The following is an 11,443-nucleotide window of genomic DNA, read 5'->3' on the forward strand; positions in this document are numbered from 1 at the left end:
AATAGAGACAGGGCAGGCACACGCAGAATGACCGATAAGACCACAGCATGGCAAACTCCAGCTTTTAGCCTTACATCTGGCCTTAGTCCATGTGTGCTCTCACTTGCACACTCAAAACACAAGTAGCTTCTGCTGGTTACACCTCAGTCCATCAGCTGACACCGCTGATGAGCACTGCACAACTGGAGAAGGCCCTCGTGAGTCAAACTCCGGCAGCCTTCTCGCACCATGTAGAAAGGTAGCAAGTTCTGTACCTTTTGCTTAAGTCTCACTTAACAACACAGTAACTGAGCTATTACTGCTCTGCTGAGTGAGCTGTAGCAGGGTCTGACATGTGGGTCTTTGCATGTCAGTGTGCGCCCCATGCTTCAGAAGAACCTCAACTGTTTTTGTGTGCCCTCCTCGTGCAGCCAGATGAAGAGCTGTCCACCCTTCACTGTCAAAAGCATTGATATTTTCTGAACTGACAAGTTCTTCTACTACTTCAGAGTGCCCGTTTTCTGCAGCAAGATGTAAGGCTGTCCTGTTTAAAGGGCCTCTGGCTAGAACACTGGCCCTTTCATCTATCAGCAACTTTGCTGTTGCTAAATGGCCACTGCGAGATGCCAAGTGCAGAGCGGTGTATCCTTCTGCTGTTGCTGCCTCAATGTCTGCACCGTGCTTAAGGAGCAGCCTCGACGTGCTTGTGTGGCCAGTTTCAGCAGCTATGTGGAGAGCAGTCTGCAAGAGTGTGTTCCGTATGTTGACATCTGACTCCAGGTCTATAAGAAGGCGAGCAACACGGTAGTGTCCTCGTTGAGCGGCCAAGTGTAGCGAGGTCCTTCCATCCACGGTCTGCACATTCACGTTTGCACCCCGCTGTTTGGCCAGAAGCTTTACAATGGGGAGATGACCTTGCCAGGCAGCATAGTGCAGTGGCACCCAGTCATCCTTTCCTTTGATGTTCACATTAACGCCTCTTCTCAGCAGGATCCGCACAATATTCTCTTGGCCATACTGACAGGCTATGTGGATGGGGGCTCTGCCTTCAAAATCTATCTCATTTAAGGATGCATTCTTATCAAGCAGCATTTTGGTGCTGAAATCATCCCCGTTTTGGGCAGCAAAGTGAAGAGCAGTCCACTGATCCTCGTCTTTGGCATTAACATTGATTTTCCTAGCCATAATCAGCTCCACAATGCTTTTAACTTTCTTCTCAATGGCTACGTGAAGCGGGGTAGATCCTTTCTTGTTGGTGAGGTTAGGGTTAGCATTGTACAGGAGAAGCCATTTGACGCACTCTTCTTGACCAGCTTCAACAGCTAAGTGCAAAAGACTGGAGTTCCCATCTAAAACAATATCAACATCTTGAGGCTGGAGAATCTTCATCAGCTTGCTGGTATCTCCAGATAAAATGGCCTCTGTTAGCTTCCTCTTCTGTATGTCTGTAGTACCAATATCTAGACGGATAGAAGGAAGAGATTTTTTTTTTTACAATGAGAGCGGTGAAACACTGGAACACGTTGCCCAGAGAGGTGAAGTGGCAGATGCCCCATCCCTGGAAACATTCAGTGTCAGGCTGGATGGGGCTCTGAGCAACCTGATCTAATTGAAGGTGTCCCTGCTCATTGGGGGTTTGGAATGGAAGACCTTTAAAAGGTCCCTTCCAACCCAAACTATTATATGGAAAAGACTCCGTCACAATTCTGATACCCGTCAAACCTTACTTGCCCATGGCTAACATATCTGGTGGCTTCAGCAATGACTTGACTGCAAAGAAATCTCCCGCCTCCATGCCCTGCAGCAGTTTCAGAACAATTTCAGGTCAGATTTGAAGCCCCGCTTACTCTCATTCTGTTTCCTGTGAAATGAAGAACTAAGGATGCTATGGCTGACCTCCCTGCACTAATCGTTGTTTGCCTAACTGGAAAATAGATGCCTGGTTTTTGCAGTACTGGATTGAAAACAGAGGTGTGTGTATGCAGCAGCGAGGGTATTTACTACAATGTTCATGGGACTGCTGAGAAAGTGGCTTGAGTCTTCTCAAAAAAGAAAAAAAGAAAAGAAAAACAAAACCAAAGGCACGCAATGTGGTGCTCAGACTTGGGCTTAGTATAACTAAAAAAGCCACAAACTCAGCTGACCTGACTGGGCACTGGCTTTAGTCCCACTTCGAGCAGGATGCTGGACTAGGTGGCCTCCCTTCCAACCAACCTTTACATGACTGATTCTCTAAATTGCTTTGGTGGGAATTCAGGTCACTTCTTTTCAAAAGTAAATGAGATGTATTATTTCTCATTAGATCATATTTGAGAACCAACTCATTCTTTTTCTTTTTTTCTTTTTTTTTTTTTAAATAACTACCTCCAGTAAACAAATTTGTAGTGCTGACAGCAAGAGAAAGCAAGGCTAACAGTGATTTCCAGAATGTTATTCTTTATATGACTACTCTCCAACCTATTGACTCTCATGCCCCAGTCCAAACAACTACAAAAATAAACAACAACAAAGAAAAACCTGACCCTTACCTGAGCTCTCCCTTTCAAAGGAAAGGGAAAGGGAGCCTCTGGATGAAAAAGCTGAATCTACAGATGAAACTCCTGAAAGCCGCTTGTCACTGGAGGCAAGTTTGGACTCAGAAGAGCTGCGGCTGAGATCCTCAGGGCCTTCCATAGTCTGTGAAATCCCTGAATCCAGCTGGGACAACAACTCTGAGAGACTGTAATCCTTAACTGATGGTAAAGCAGGCTCCTGTTTCGGCTGGGGTAATGTGGACATCCCCTTCAAGAGAAGCACACAAGCATTTTAGAAAGGTCAGTCAAGAAAACTGAGCATGAGGCCCCACAGGAAGAAACATAAGTTTGTTAGTTTGCAGGTAGCCTTTAAGCACTGCTTGTGCTAGATGAAACCTATGAATAAGGTCACAGAAAATTTTCAGATGCAGGAGGGCAGCTTTCATCAGCACTCACACAGCCACTAAAGCCACATGGCTCTTCTGTCTACAGCATTTTTTAAGATCAGTCACACCCACATAGTTCCAGCCTTTAGTTCCTAACTGTCCAGCTCTCCCTCAACAGTCTGATTAGCACTTAGTTCTGCAGTGAGGTTTCCCTGAGCTGGTCCATGCATCTGCTGTCACTTTTGCAATCCAGTCCTTCACCAAGACCCGCTTCTATCAGGCAAGAAGGTGCTCATAAGTGGCAAAGAGAAGGTTGCTTGCAAAGTTCCATGTCACAGAGGAACCTGTTCCTTGCAAAACCTAGTGCGCTTGAACAAGAGAAGGAAAGAGAAAATACCTCAGGCTGCTGCTCTGGGGAATTCTTGTTGTCCAGGTCCTGAGTTATCATCTCTTTTGTTTCATCTTCTGGTTTCTCACAAAGGGCCTCTGTTTCTGAAGTGATTTCTTTGAAGAAAGCAAGAGAAGGGGTTGGTTTGGTTCTTTGGCTTTTTTTTTTTTTCCTCTAATAGGAGACTTTTCTGAGATGCCCTGCTGCCTTTCTCTATCATTGGAGCTTAACATCTTTGAGATACTGTGGGAGAAAAACTCCAATTTTGACTATTCCATCTATCACCTCATCAGTAGGTACAAGCACGTAACCAAGCAAAGAGTGCATGGGGTTGACTGAACAATTCATTTTCGCATTCAGACCAGACTGATGTTATGTGGTGGCTACACTGCAGGACTGTGAAATGGGAACCAGTCTACTGCTGGCAGACTTAGACATGTGTTTTCAAAAAGATGGAATCCCTCTTCCCTTCAGGCTGCATACCTTGTTTGCGCAGGGGGAGAGGGAAGAGGCAAATCTCTCCCATTAATGCTAAATGAAGCTACCTGGAGAACATACTTGCTATATCCTCCTGCACCTTTGAATTCATAACAGGTGCTTTGGGCAAGTTCAAGCCTTTTCACCAGAGCTGCCTTTTATTGGCAGAAAAACAACAGTACAAATTGTTTCGTTACAAGAAAACAATTCAGTTTCTCAGCATACAACAGTAAATATCAAAAGCCAGGGCCTTCAATGCTTTGGTATGGTGAAAACCACACCACCAGCAGCTTGGTATATGCCCCGATACAGACAATTGGAAATAGCCATAATTTCTGGCTAAATGGTTCAACTGGTTCAGTACAGTCCTTATTCCTGATATGTTTACATAACACCATCATGGTCAGACTTGTCCCCAGATAATCCCTTCCTCCACAAATGAATAACTGGCCTGTATCATTGTCTCTGCCATACAATGTGCTCTATTTATTCTGTCACAGAGGTTCACAGCATTTACCCCAAGGATTAACAGAGTCCTGAGCAATAATGTGACTCATAGAGGAATAAATGGGCAGCCAAGTTACGAGGAAATCTTACCTTGAAATGTTGGCCGCTCACCAGGATCATCTTGCCAACATTTTTGCATCAGTTTGATCAAGTTATTACATGAATGAGGCCTGGATTTGGAAACAGCAGGTAGCTCTGGGCGGTGGCCTTTAACTACTTTTACCATAATATGTAAAATGTTGTTTTCCTCTGTAAAGCAAAAGCACACAAAATAAGATCTCCCAGCAAAAGGAAGGATTTCTCTTTTGTCTAACTGCATTAACAGTGTATTAGGCTGAAATTTAGTTTTAATGCATTTTTTTTTCCTAGATTTAGAGTCCTTTCTTTTACCAACAGGGAAAAAGGAGAAGTTGGTCTTATTCTCCCGTAATACCTTCATCAATGCAGTAACACCTGCTTCCCGTGTATCAGTTAAAAACAATTGTCAGTAAGTGACTGTGTTCTTTTTCCACTCATAAAAAACACAGAACCAAGGAGAAAAACTCAAACAGTTCTTTGCTACCTCTCTCTGGATTTCTATGTCTGCTGTAAGAAAACTGAACCACAGCTTTTAAGTTAGACCAGGCACCTGAACCGTTCATAAAGGTGAAGGAAGAACACAAATCAAGCAGAGCATTAATGTGGCTCTTGACTCTAAGTCAACCATTGAGCTCAACGGGATCGCTCACTTGGAGAAAAGCTAATAGTAGACTGGAACCTGTTCAAACATGTTTGCTATGCAGGGGCTAGTCATACACACAGGAAAAGTCATACAGAATAAATAGCTGCCAGTTGATCAGTACATTTACTGCGAGGTGGAACAAGGCTTATTCTCACAGACAGCTTTTCCCCCCCCCCTTTTTTTTTTTTTTTAAAGACCAAATCTTCTGTACCTACAATCTCCAAATAAACTACAGAACCTCTCTATAGAGGAGCTATTTCTGAAAACAGCACAGTCAACTGCCAGTTGGCTTTGCTCTGCGCTGTTCCTCGTTGGCCGCAGCTACGTCAGAAGTCTGCGCAGACCACACACTACTCTGAGTCTGTACAGCCAATTCCAGCAGAAACAAAAAGGTGCAACTACAGCCCCCTGCAGCAACATGGGTTCTGCTTTCACGATGACGTTTGTGATCAGAATTTGAGAGCTTAAAGGTGTCTACCACACAAGACTGTAAGAATTTGGAGGACATGCCTGTGAACTGGGGCTTGGTGAGGCAGGAAATGTGCTTATCAATAGCAGAAAGGAAAAAATTCCAACATAACCCACAATACATCAAACTTACCTGCAAAAGGCTTCTTCTGTGTAAGAACTCCCCAAACCACAATGGAAAAGCTACAAATAAATGCAAAAAATATATTTCTAGTAAAGCTTTTTTTAAAAAAAAAAAAAATATGAAAAAAAACACAACCGAAGCACCACAAAACTCACAGAAGTATAATTTATTTTCCTACATTCTCTTTCCTTGTCCTTCACTTCTGCATCTAATTCATCTGATGAACACAGACGAGAAGATGCAGCCAAGAACCACGATTTGAAAGTCTAGTTTTTGCAGGGAGGAACCTGAGGCCATGAACATAGGGACTTGCTGGAGGCTGCTGCGTTCTTGATAGTATTTACCAACTAATCCACATCAACACTGACAAAATCAAAGAGCAGCAAAGCATTACCATGGATTTTATTTAATACTTCTACCCTGCAAGACGCCTTTAAAGAAATACATTCCATACAGAATATGACGTATCTTTTAATCTACAGCTATGATTTCCTTTTCCTAATGACCTTACCATGAAAGAACAGAGACCTAGTGATGAAATCCACTGAAGATGGCTAAGAATTTTGTCACAGACTTGAAAAGTAGGTCAGGATGTACCTTTTGATGGGGAAATTAAAAGTGGGCAGAGTGCCTCCCATGCCAGTTGCTAATAAATAAGTGTTACTTGGAGTGATAACGCTCTAGACCCAGGATCAGCTGCAGTTTGTTAAAAGGTCTCTACCCTATGAATACATCGCAAAAAGCAAAGCAAACATGCCCTTTTGCAAGATGAGGCTCAAACCAGATTTAGGGGTTTCATGCTCAATTAGGTTTTATAACCAGAAAAAGAGGGCTCATTTTACAGCATTAGTTAAAGAGCTTTTAAGTGTTTTCATAGCTAACTGACCTGTAGACATCATGTTTGGTGTCAAAACACCTGTTTTTCTCTTTGATGCGCTCTGGAGGAAGGTATGCAATTGTGCCACACAAGCCGTCCATGCTGATGTCATGGGAATGGGACAAGCCATTGCACTTCGCAAGTCCAAAGTCAGAAATCTGCAAAAAACGGAGGAGGAAGAGAGGAAGAGAAGTGCATGCTACCATTAGACTCCAGAGGCCTTAAAAAATTTTCTGTAAAGAACGATGGATGTAACAGGATGACCCAACAAAATATAGAAATACTAAGCTAATAAAACATCTCTGGAAGCAACATGCTATGGTAGGGTTTTCTTTATGGTTAAGCAAAAAAAAAAAAAAAAAAGAAAAAAGAAAAAAGTAAGCAGTTGTTTGCAAGCAGCAGCATGTCAGCCCATTACACGGCAAACACAACAAACCGACAATTTATTGTAATTTAAAACTAGTCAAATTTAGCTAGTGCAAACTACACTTTAATGTAATTATTGGTCCTGCCACCCCTTTTCCTTGTGTAACCTCACATTGTATGTTATGTTTAAGTGTTCTGGGCACCTGTTTTCAGACCGTGAGCTCTGCAGTAAGTGCAAGAGAATTGCTCTTTCAGATACCGCTGTTACACTGACCATGCCAACAAGGACTAAGCCCAACACCAGAAGCACCAAGCGTTTAAAAAATAAAATAAAATCCCAAACCAAGACACACACGCACACACATCAAAAACCCACACAGGGAATTCTTTTTGGCAACTAGGAGATATGGCAAGTTGGTGCAGTGACGCAGTGAACACAGCTGAAATGAACAAAACAAGTGACAGCAAGTTTATAAAAAGGAAAACACACCTCCACTTTAATTTGAAGTGTCAAACAAATATGCATTCATTTGCTCTCAAAGGCATACCAATCATTAAGCAAACAGATAGGCAAGGAATTTCCTTTGTCTTACTTATTTCCCACTGGTCAAAAATGTCTATTATGCTAAGTGGAAATTGCAAGAAATGTCAAGTCTTTTTGGACCACTCAGCCCACTGATTTTTGTCTACACGTTAGATAAGATTTCCTCCCCGCCCCCCCAACTTATATATTCTTTTTATCTAATAAATACACAGGTTTTTCAATGACTCATTCCCCTTTTGATCTTCACAGCTTCTCCTTTGAGAAACTTCTCCCTCAAAACAACAAGCATAATTAAAAAAAGCTTTGGGTTTGGTTTTTTTTTTTCTTTTTTAAATAGGCTCCAACTTTACACTTTCAGAAGCTTCTGTCTAAAGATACCACAAAGCTAGTTGTAACACGCATCCATTACTGGAAAGGGAGAAAACGGCTGCCAGCTTCGGCCTCCTGGAGAACAGGCAGGCTACACAGCCATCAGTCTTCAAATGTTAGGAATCTCCCTTTGCCATAAACCAAACAAAGCAACCAACACACCTCCAGGAAGAACTTCTCCCAGGCACAAAGTGCTCGAGAGAGGCATCCTCAGGAGCTACAGAAGTCCTGTACTCTAGCACACAGATATATTCAACCTGCTGTCCATCTGTATCTTAAATCTGTAGGGTAATGCGGGAATGACTTGAGAAGGGAAAAAAAAAAGTGGGGGGGAAGGCAAAGTCATCTGAAGGAATAGTTTCTCATGCTTGTAGGGCTACACTCTCGGAGGCGGATTGCTGGCCTCCTCATCAAGAAAATCACTGGAGTCCAGGAAAGAAGTACGTAGTCAAGAAACCCAGGTTCGCAAGCCAGCTTACCCTGGGAAGAGCTGAATCAACCGCCCCAGGAAGTGCTGCAGGAGTTTGGGGCACTTAGAGCTCCACAGGAGAACAAAAGCACAACCCCAGCATCACACAAGCCCATGGTGTCAGGTTAATAAACGAACCGACTGCTGCAAGTCTGAACAGATCCGACCTGGCGAGGCGCTGCTATCCTTTGATTAACGTGAAGCAAAGGCTTGTACGCACCTTAAGAAATCCACACGGCATGCAGGCATAATTAAAGTAATACACCTTCCTCTTTGTCTAAACAATACCGTGTTTCCTACTGCTTAAGTTAAGAAATAAAGATGAAATACAGACAGCTCAGTGACACTCCTGCGTTAAGAGCCACCAGCTATGTTGCAGGAATCTAAGGCTAGGGGCTAAGCACGGTAGATAGAAGAGGTCTCAGTCTCAGCCTACAAACCAAGAAACAGCTAAGGTACATAGTAGACCCTTCCCCAGGCTAGCAAGAACTTTACCTTGTGAACCTGCCCCTACCTACTGAGAAGGACTGGGTTTTATACCAGTTAATAGGAAATTAATCTGTAGAGCAGAGCTTCAATCATATCAAATTCTGCAAAAAGCACTGGAAAATGAAGAATTGTTATCTTCCAGGCTGCAACAAGAGAGTAAGATTCTGCAGACAGCTTTTGTGCCTTTTATTAGTTCCTTTAGGATGAATTTTCCCCACTGCATGGTGTATTTAGTCATGCAGTTTCTTTAAACATCAGTGGGAACTGTGCAGTGGGTGGAAGACACTGCCATTTAACTTACCTATTTTGCCTTTAAATTGCTTGCCAGGTACCTGGTTCTGCAATACAAGGTACCCTTGCTGGTGGAGATAGTGGAAGCGGAGCACCCCTCGCCGCTTCTTCCTCCGCATCCCCGCTAGCCCTGGCAGCCCACCCTGGGACCTGCCCTGCCCCACCACCCGACAGAACCCGTAATCTCACTCCTCACATCAGTGGATCCCACCGTGCTTCAAAAGCATACCTAATATCAGCAAGAGTTAAGAGGAGACACGGAGGCGACAGACTGCTTCATGCAAAACAGGCGGTGAAGAGGTAGGAAGAAGAGAAAAAACACATTGGCCAAAGCCCACGCAGACAGTGGGGCTGTTCATGTTCAGACAGCTCGCTCGGTCTCTGCTCTGAAAAGGTCTGCATGAGAACAAACACGTGAGTAGAGACTGGGGAGGGGAGCTGTACACGTTTTCCTGCCCACTTCCCAGCAACACTTACTTTACTGAGAGATTCCAAGAACTGAAGATAATTTTTTTTCCTTTTTTTTTTTTTTTTGGTTTGTTTTCAATCGAGTATGCTATGCACACAGATCTTTCTCTGTTTCTGTCATTGGTGGATGTTTCAATCCTACTTTGTTAAAAAAAAAAAAAATGCACAAAAAACCAAAAAACAACAAACAACAAACCAAAACACTCAATTGCAAAGTTTTAAAGGCTTGAGTTTGTCAAGTTGTTTTTTGGAGGAGTTCTGGTGGCTTCGTTTTTGTTTGGTTGGTTGGTTTTTTGGGGGGTGCTGCTGTTTGGCTTCCCCCCCTCCCTTTTTTTTTTTTTTTTTTTTTACATAGTAAATACACTCACATAACTACGGCGGTTACTGAAGTCAGCTATTCCCAAACACTGCAGGGATCTAGGTCCCAGGACCAAAATTAGCCCTTGGAAGGTGCTCTCACCAATGACTCCTGACAGGCCATCCTGAACAGTGCACTTAGCTTCTGATGCTGCATGTCATTTTTCTGCAAATAAGACTCAAGAACCCACTGCCATGGACTCGGGGACAGAGTTCAGTTAAAGGTTTTCTTCATCGTAATAGGTAACAAAGCCATCGGATTAATTTTTAATCACTGCTGGCATATCCAGTATTTGTCTCTGTCCAAAGTCTCTGTGCATTTGGCTATTGAGAATGCCACCACATTTGGCTATGGGTTTTTTGGGTGTTGGGGGTGTGTGGGTGGTGGTGGCCTTGTTTTTTTTGTTTTTCTGGGAGCAGGGGGGGAAAGGCTGGTTGTTTGAATTTTGTTCTTTAAGAAACACTAGAAATTTTAAAGAAACTTGCATGGGTCACAGATTTGGGACTACTGAAAATTAGGAATAAAAATTAATTTCAAGTGTAGACACAACCAGCATCTGCACTTCAAACATATGTCTTTACTTCAGTGTTTATCAACACACTTCAGTTTGCCACTAAGAGAAGTCTTTCTGAAACAGACTGTATTGCCATCCTTTTCCAGCCCGCCGTGAAACCTTAACTCCTCAAAACCTGGTGTGGCGTTTGTAATGCTCTCTTCAGAAGCGGCAGAAACCAAAGCCACAGTCAAACATTCATTTTAATCCATCATAAATCTACATTACTGTGTCAGGGATGGTCTTGTTCCCTCCCCTGTGCCACCACAATTAGATCAATTAGAGAATTGATCAAGGTGAAAACCAGCTTTGTTGGTTGGGATTAAAGAGCCACGTAACAACAGCCCTGCATGGAAACCTTGATCAGGAGGGGTGGGAAACAGGGAGCAGGGACACACAAAATAACAAAGCCTCTTCTCATTTCTAATAACAGGAGAGCATTTGCAGCTGATAAAAAGAAGCGGCTGTATTAACTACATCAGCTAGTCTAATAAAGCGAGACAACCGCTCTTTACCAGCCTGGCCTCTGGGTATTACTTTGACCTACAGTTAACAACCTCATTAAGAAGCTCTCTGATAAACGAATTTGCCATCTGACTTCTTCTAACCCCACACTCAGAATTTTGCAGCCCCTTCTTCAGTTGAAGCAAATAAAGGTGAAGACCACTGAGGCCACCTGTCCACATTTAGTTAAGACCATCAGCACAGCACAACACTGCAGCAAACTTAACTCCTGACTCTGGTTTGAATTGGAACACTGGGCGGGGGGGGGAAAAAACAAAAAACCAATAACAGCTACTACAGTGAGCTTAAAGCAGTGCACAGCTGAGACCAGCTCAGCCTGCTTCGAGTTTCTTAAAAACAAAATCTGGGAGACGAAAAATAACTGGTGGGATTTGCCTGTGTGTGTGTGTACCCACACATATATACATGTGCGCGTGTGTGTGTGTGTATATATACATATATAAGACGAGATGAGGAGCAGCAAAAAACGGGCTAGATAGTAAGAGAAACAAGAACTTACAAAGAATGCTTTTGCCTAAAAGGATGAAGTTGCAGGCTGACTTCATTTTCTCCAAATCCTGCATAGTAAAGT

At 43.1% G+C, this 11,443-nt stretch overlaps 1 protein-coding gene across 1 annotated transcript in view; it reads right to left on the bottom strand.

The window, feature by feature from the left end:
- Positions 1–261: 261 nt before the first annotated feature.
- RIPK4 (receptor interacting serine/threonine kinase 4) overlaps positions 262–11,443 on the bottom strand; it is a 22,122-nt gene continuing 10,940 nt past the window's right edge. Inside the window, exons 3-8 of the mRNA XM_074152420.1 lie at positions 6,450–6,598; positions 5,573–5,622; positions 4,341–4,499; positions 3,276–3,382; positions 2,508–2,760; positions 262–1,439 (exon numbers count right to left, since the gene is read on the bottom strand). Coding sequence (XP_074008521.1) covers positions 262–1,439; positions 2,508–2,760; positions 3,276–3,382; positions 4,341–4,499; positions 5,573–5,622; positions 6,450–6,598 — 1,896 coding nt within the window. The remainder of the gene's footprint in view (positions 1,440–2,507; positions 2,761–3,275; positions 3,383–4,340; positions 4,500–5,572; positions 5,623–6,449; positions 6,599–11,443) is intronic.

The sequence above is a fragment of the Numenius arquata genome, chromosome 1 (genome assembly GCF_964106895.1).
Source record: "Numenius arquata chromosome 1, bNumArq3.hap1.1, whole genome shotgun sequence".
Classification (NCBI taxonomy): domain Eukaryota; kingdom Metazoa; phylum Chordata; class Aves; order Charadriiformes; family Scolopacidae; genus Numenius; species Numenius arquata.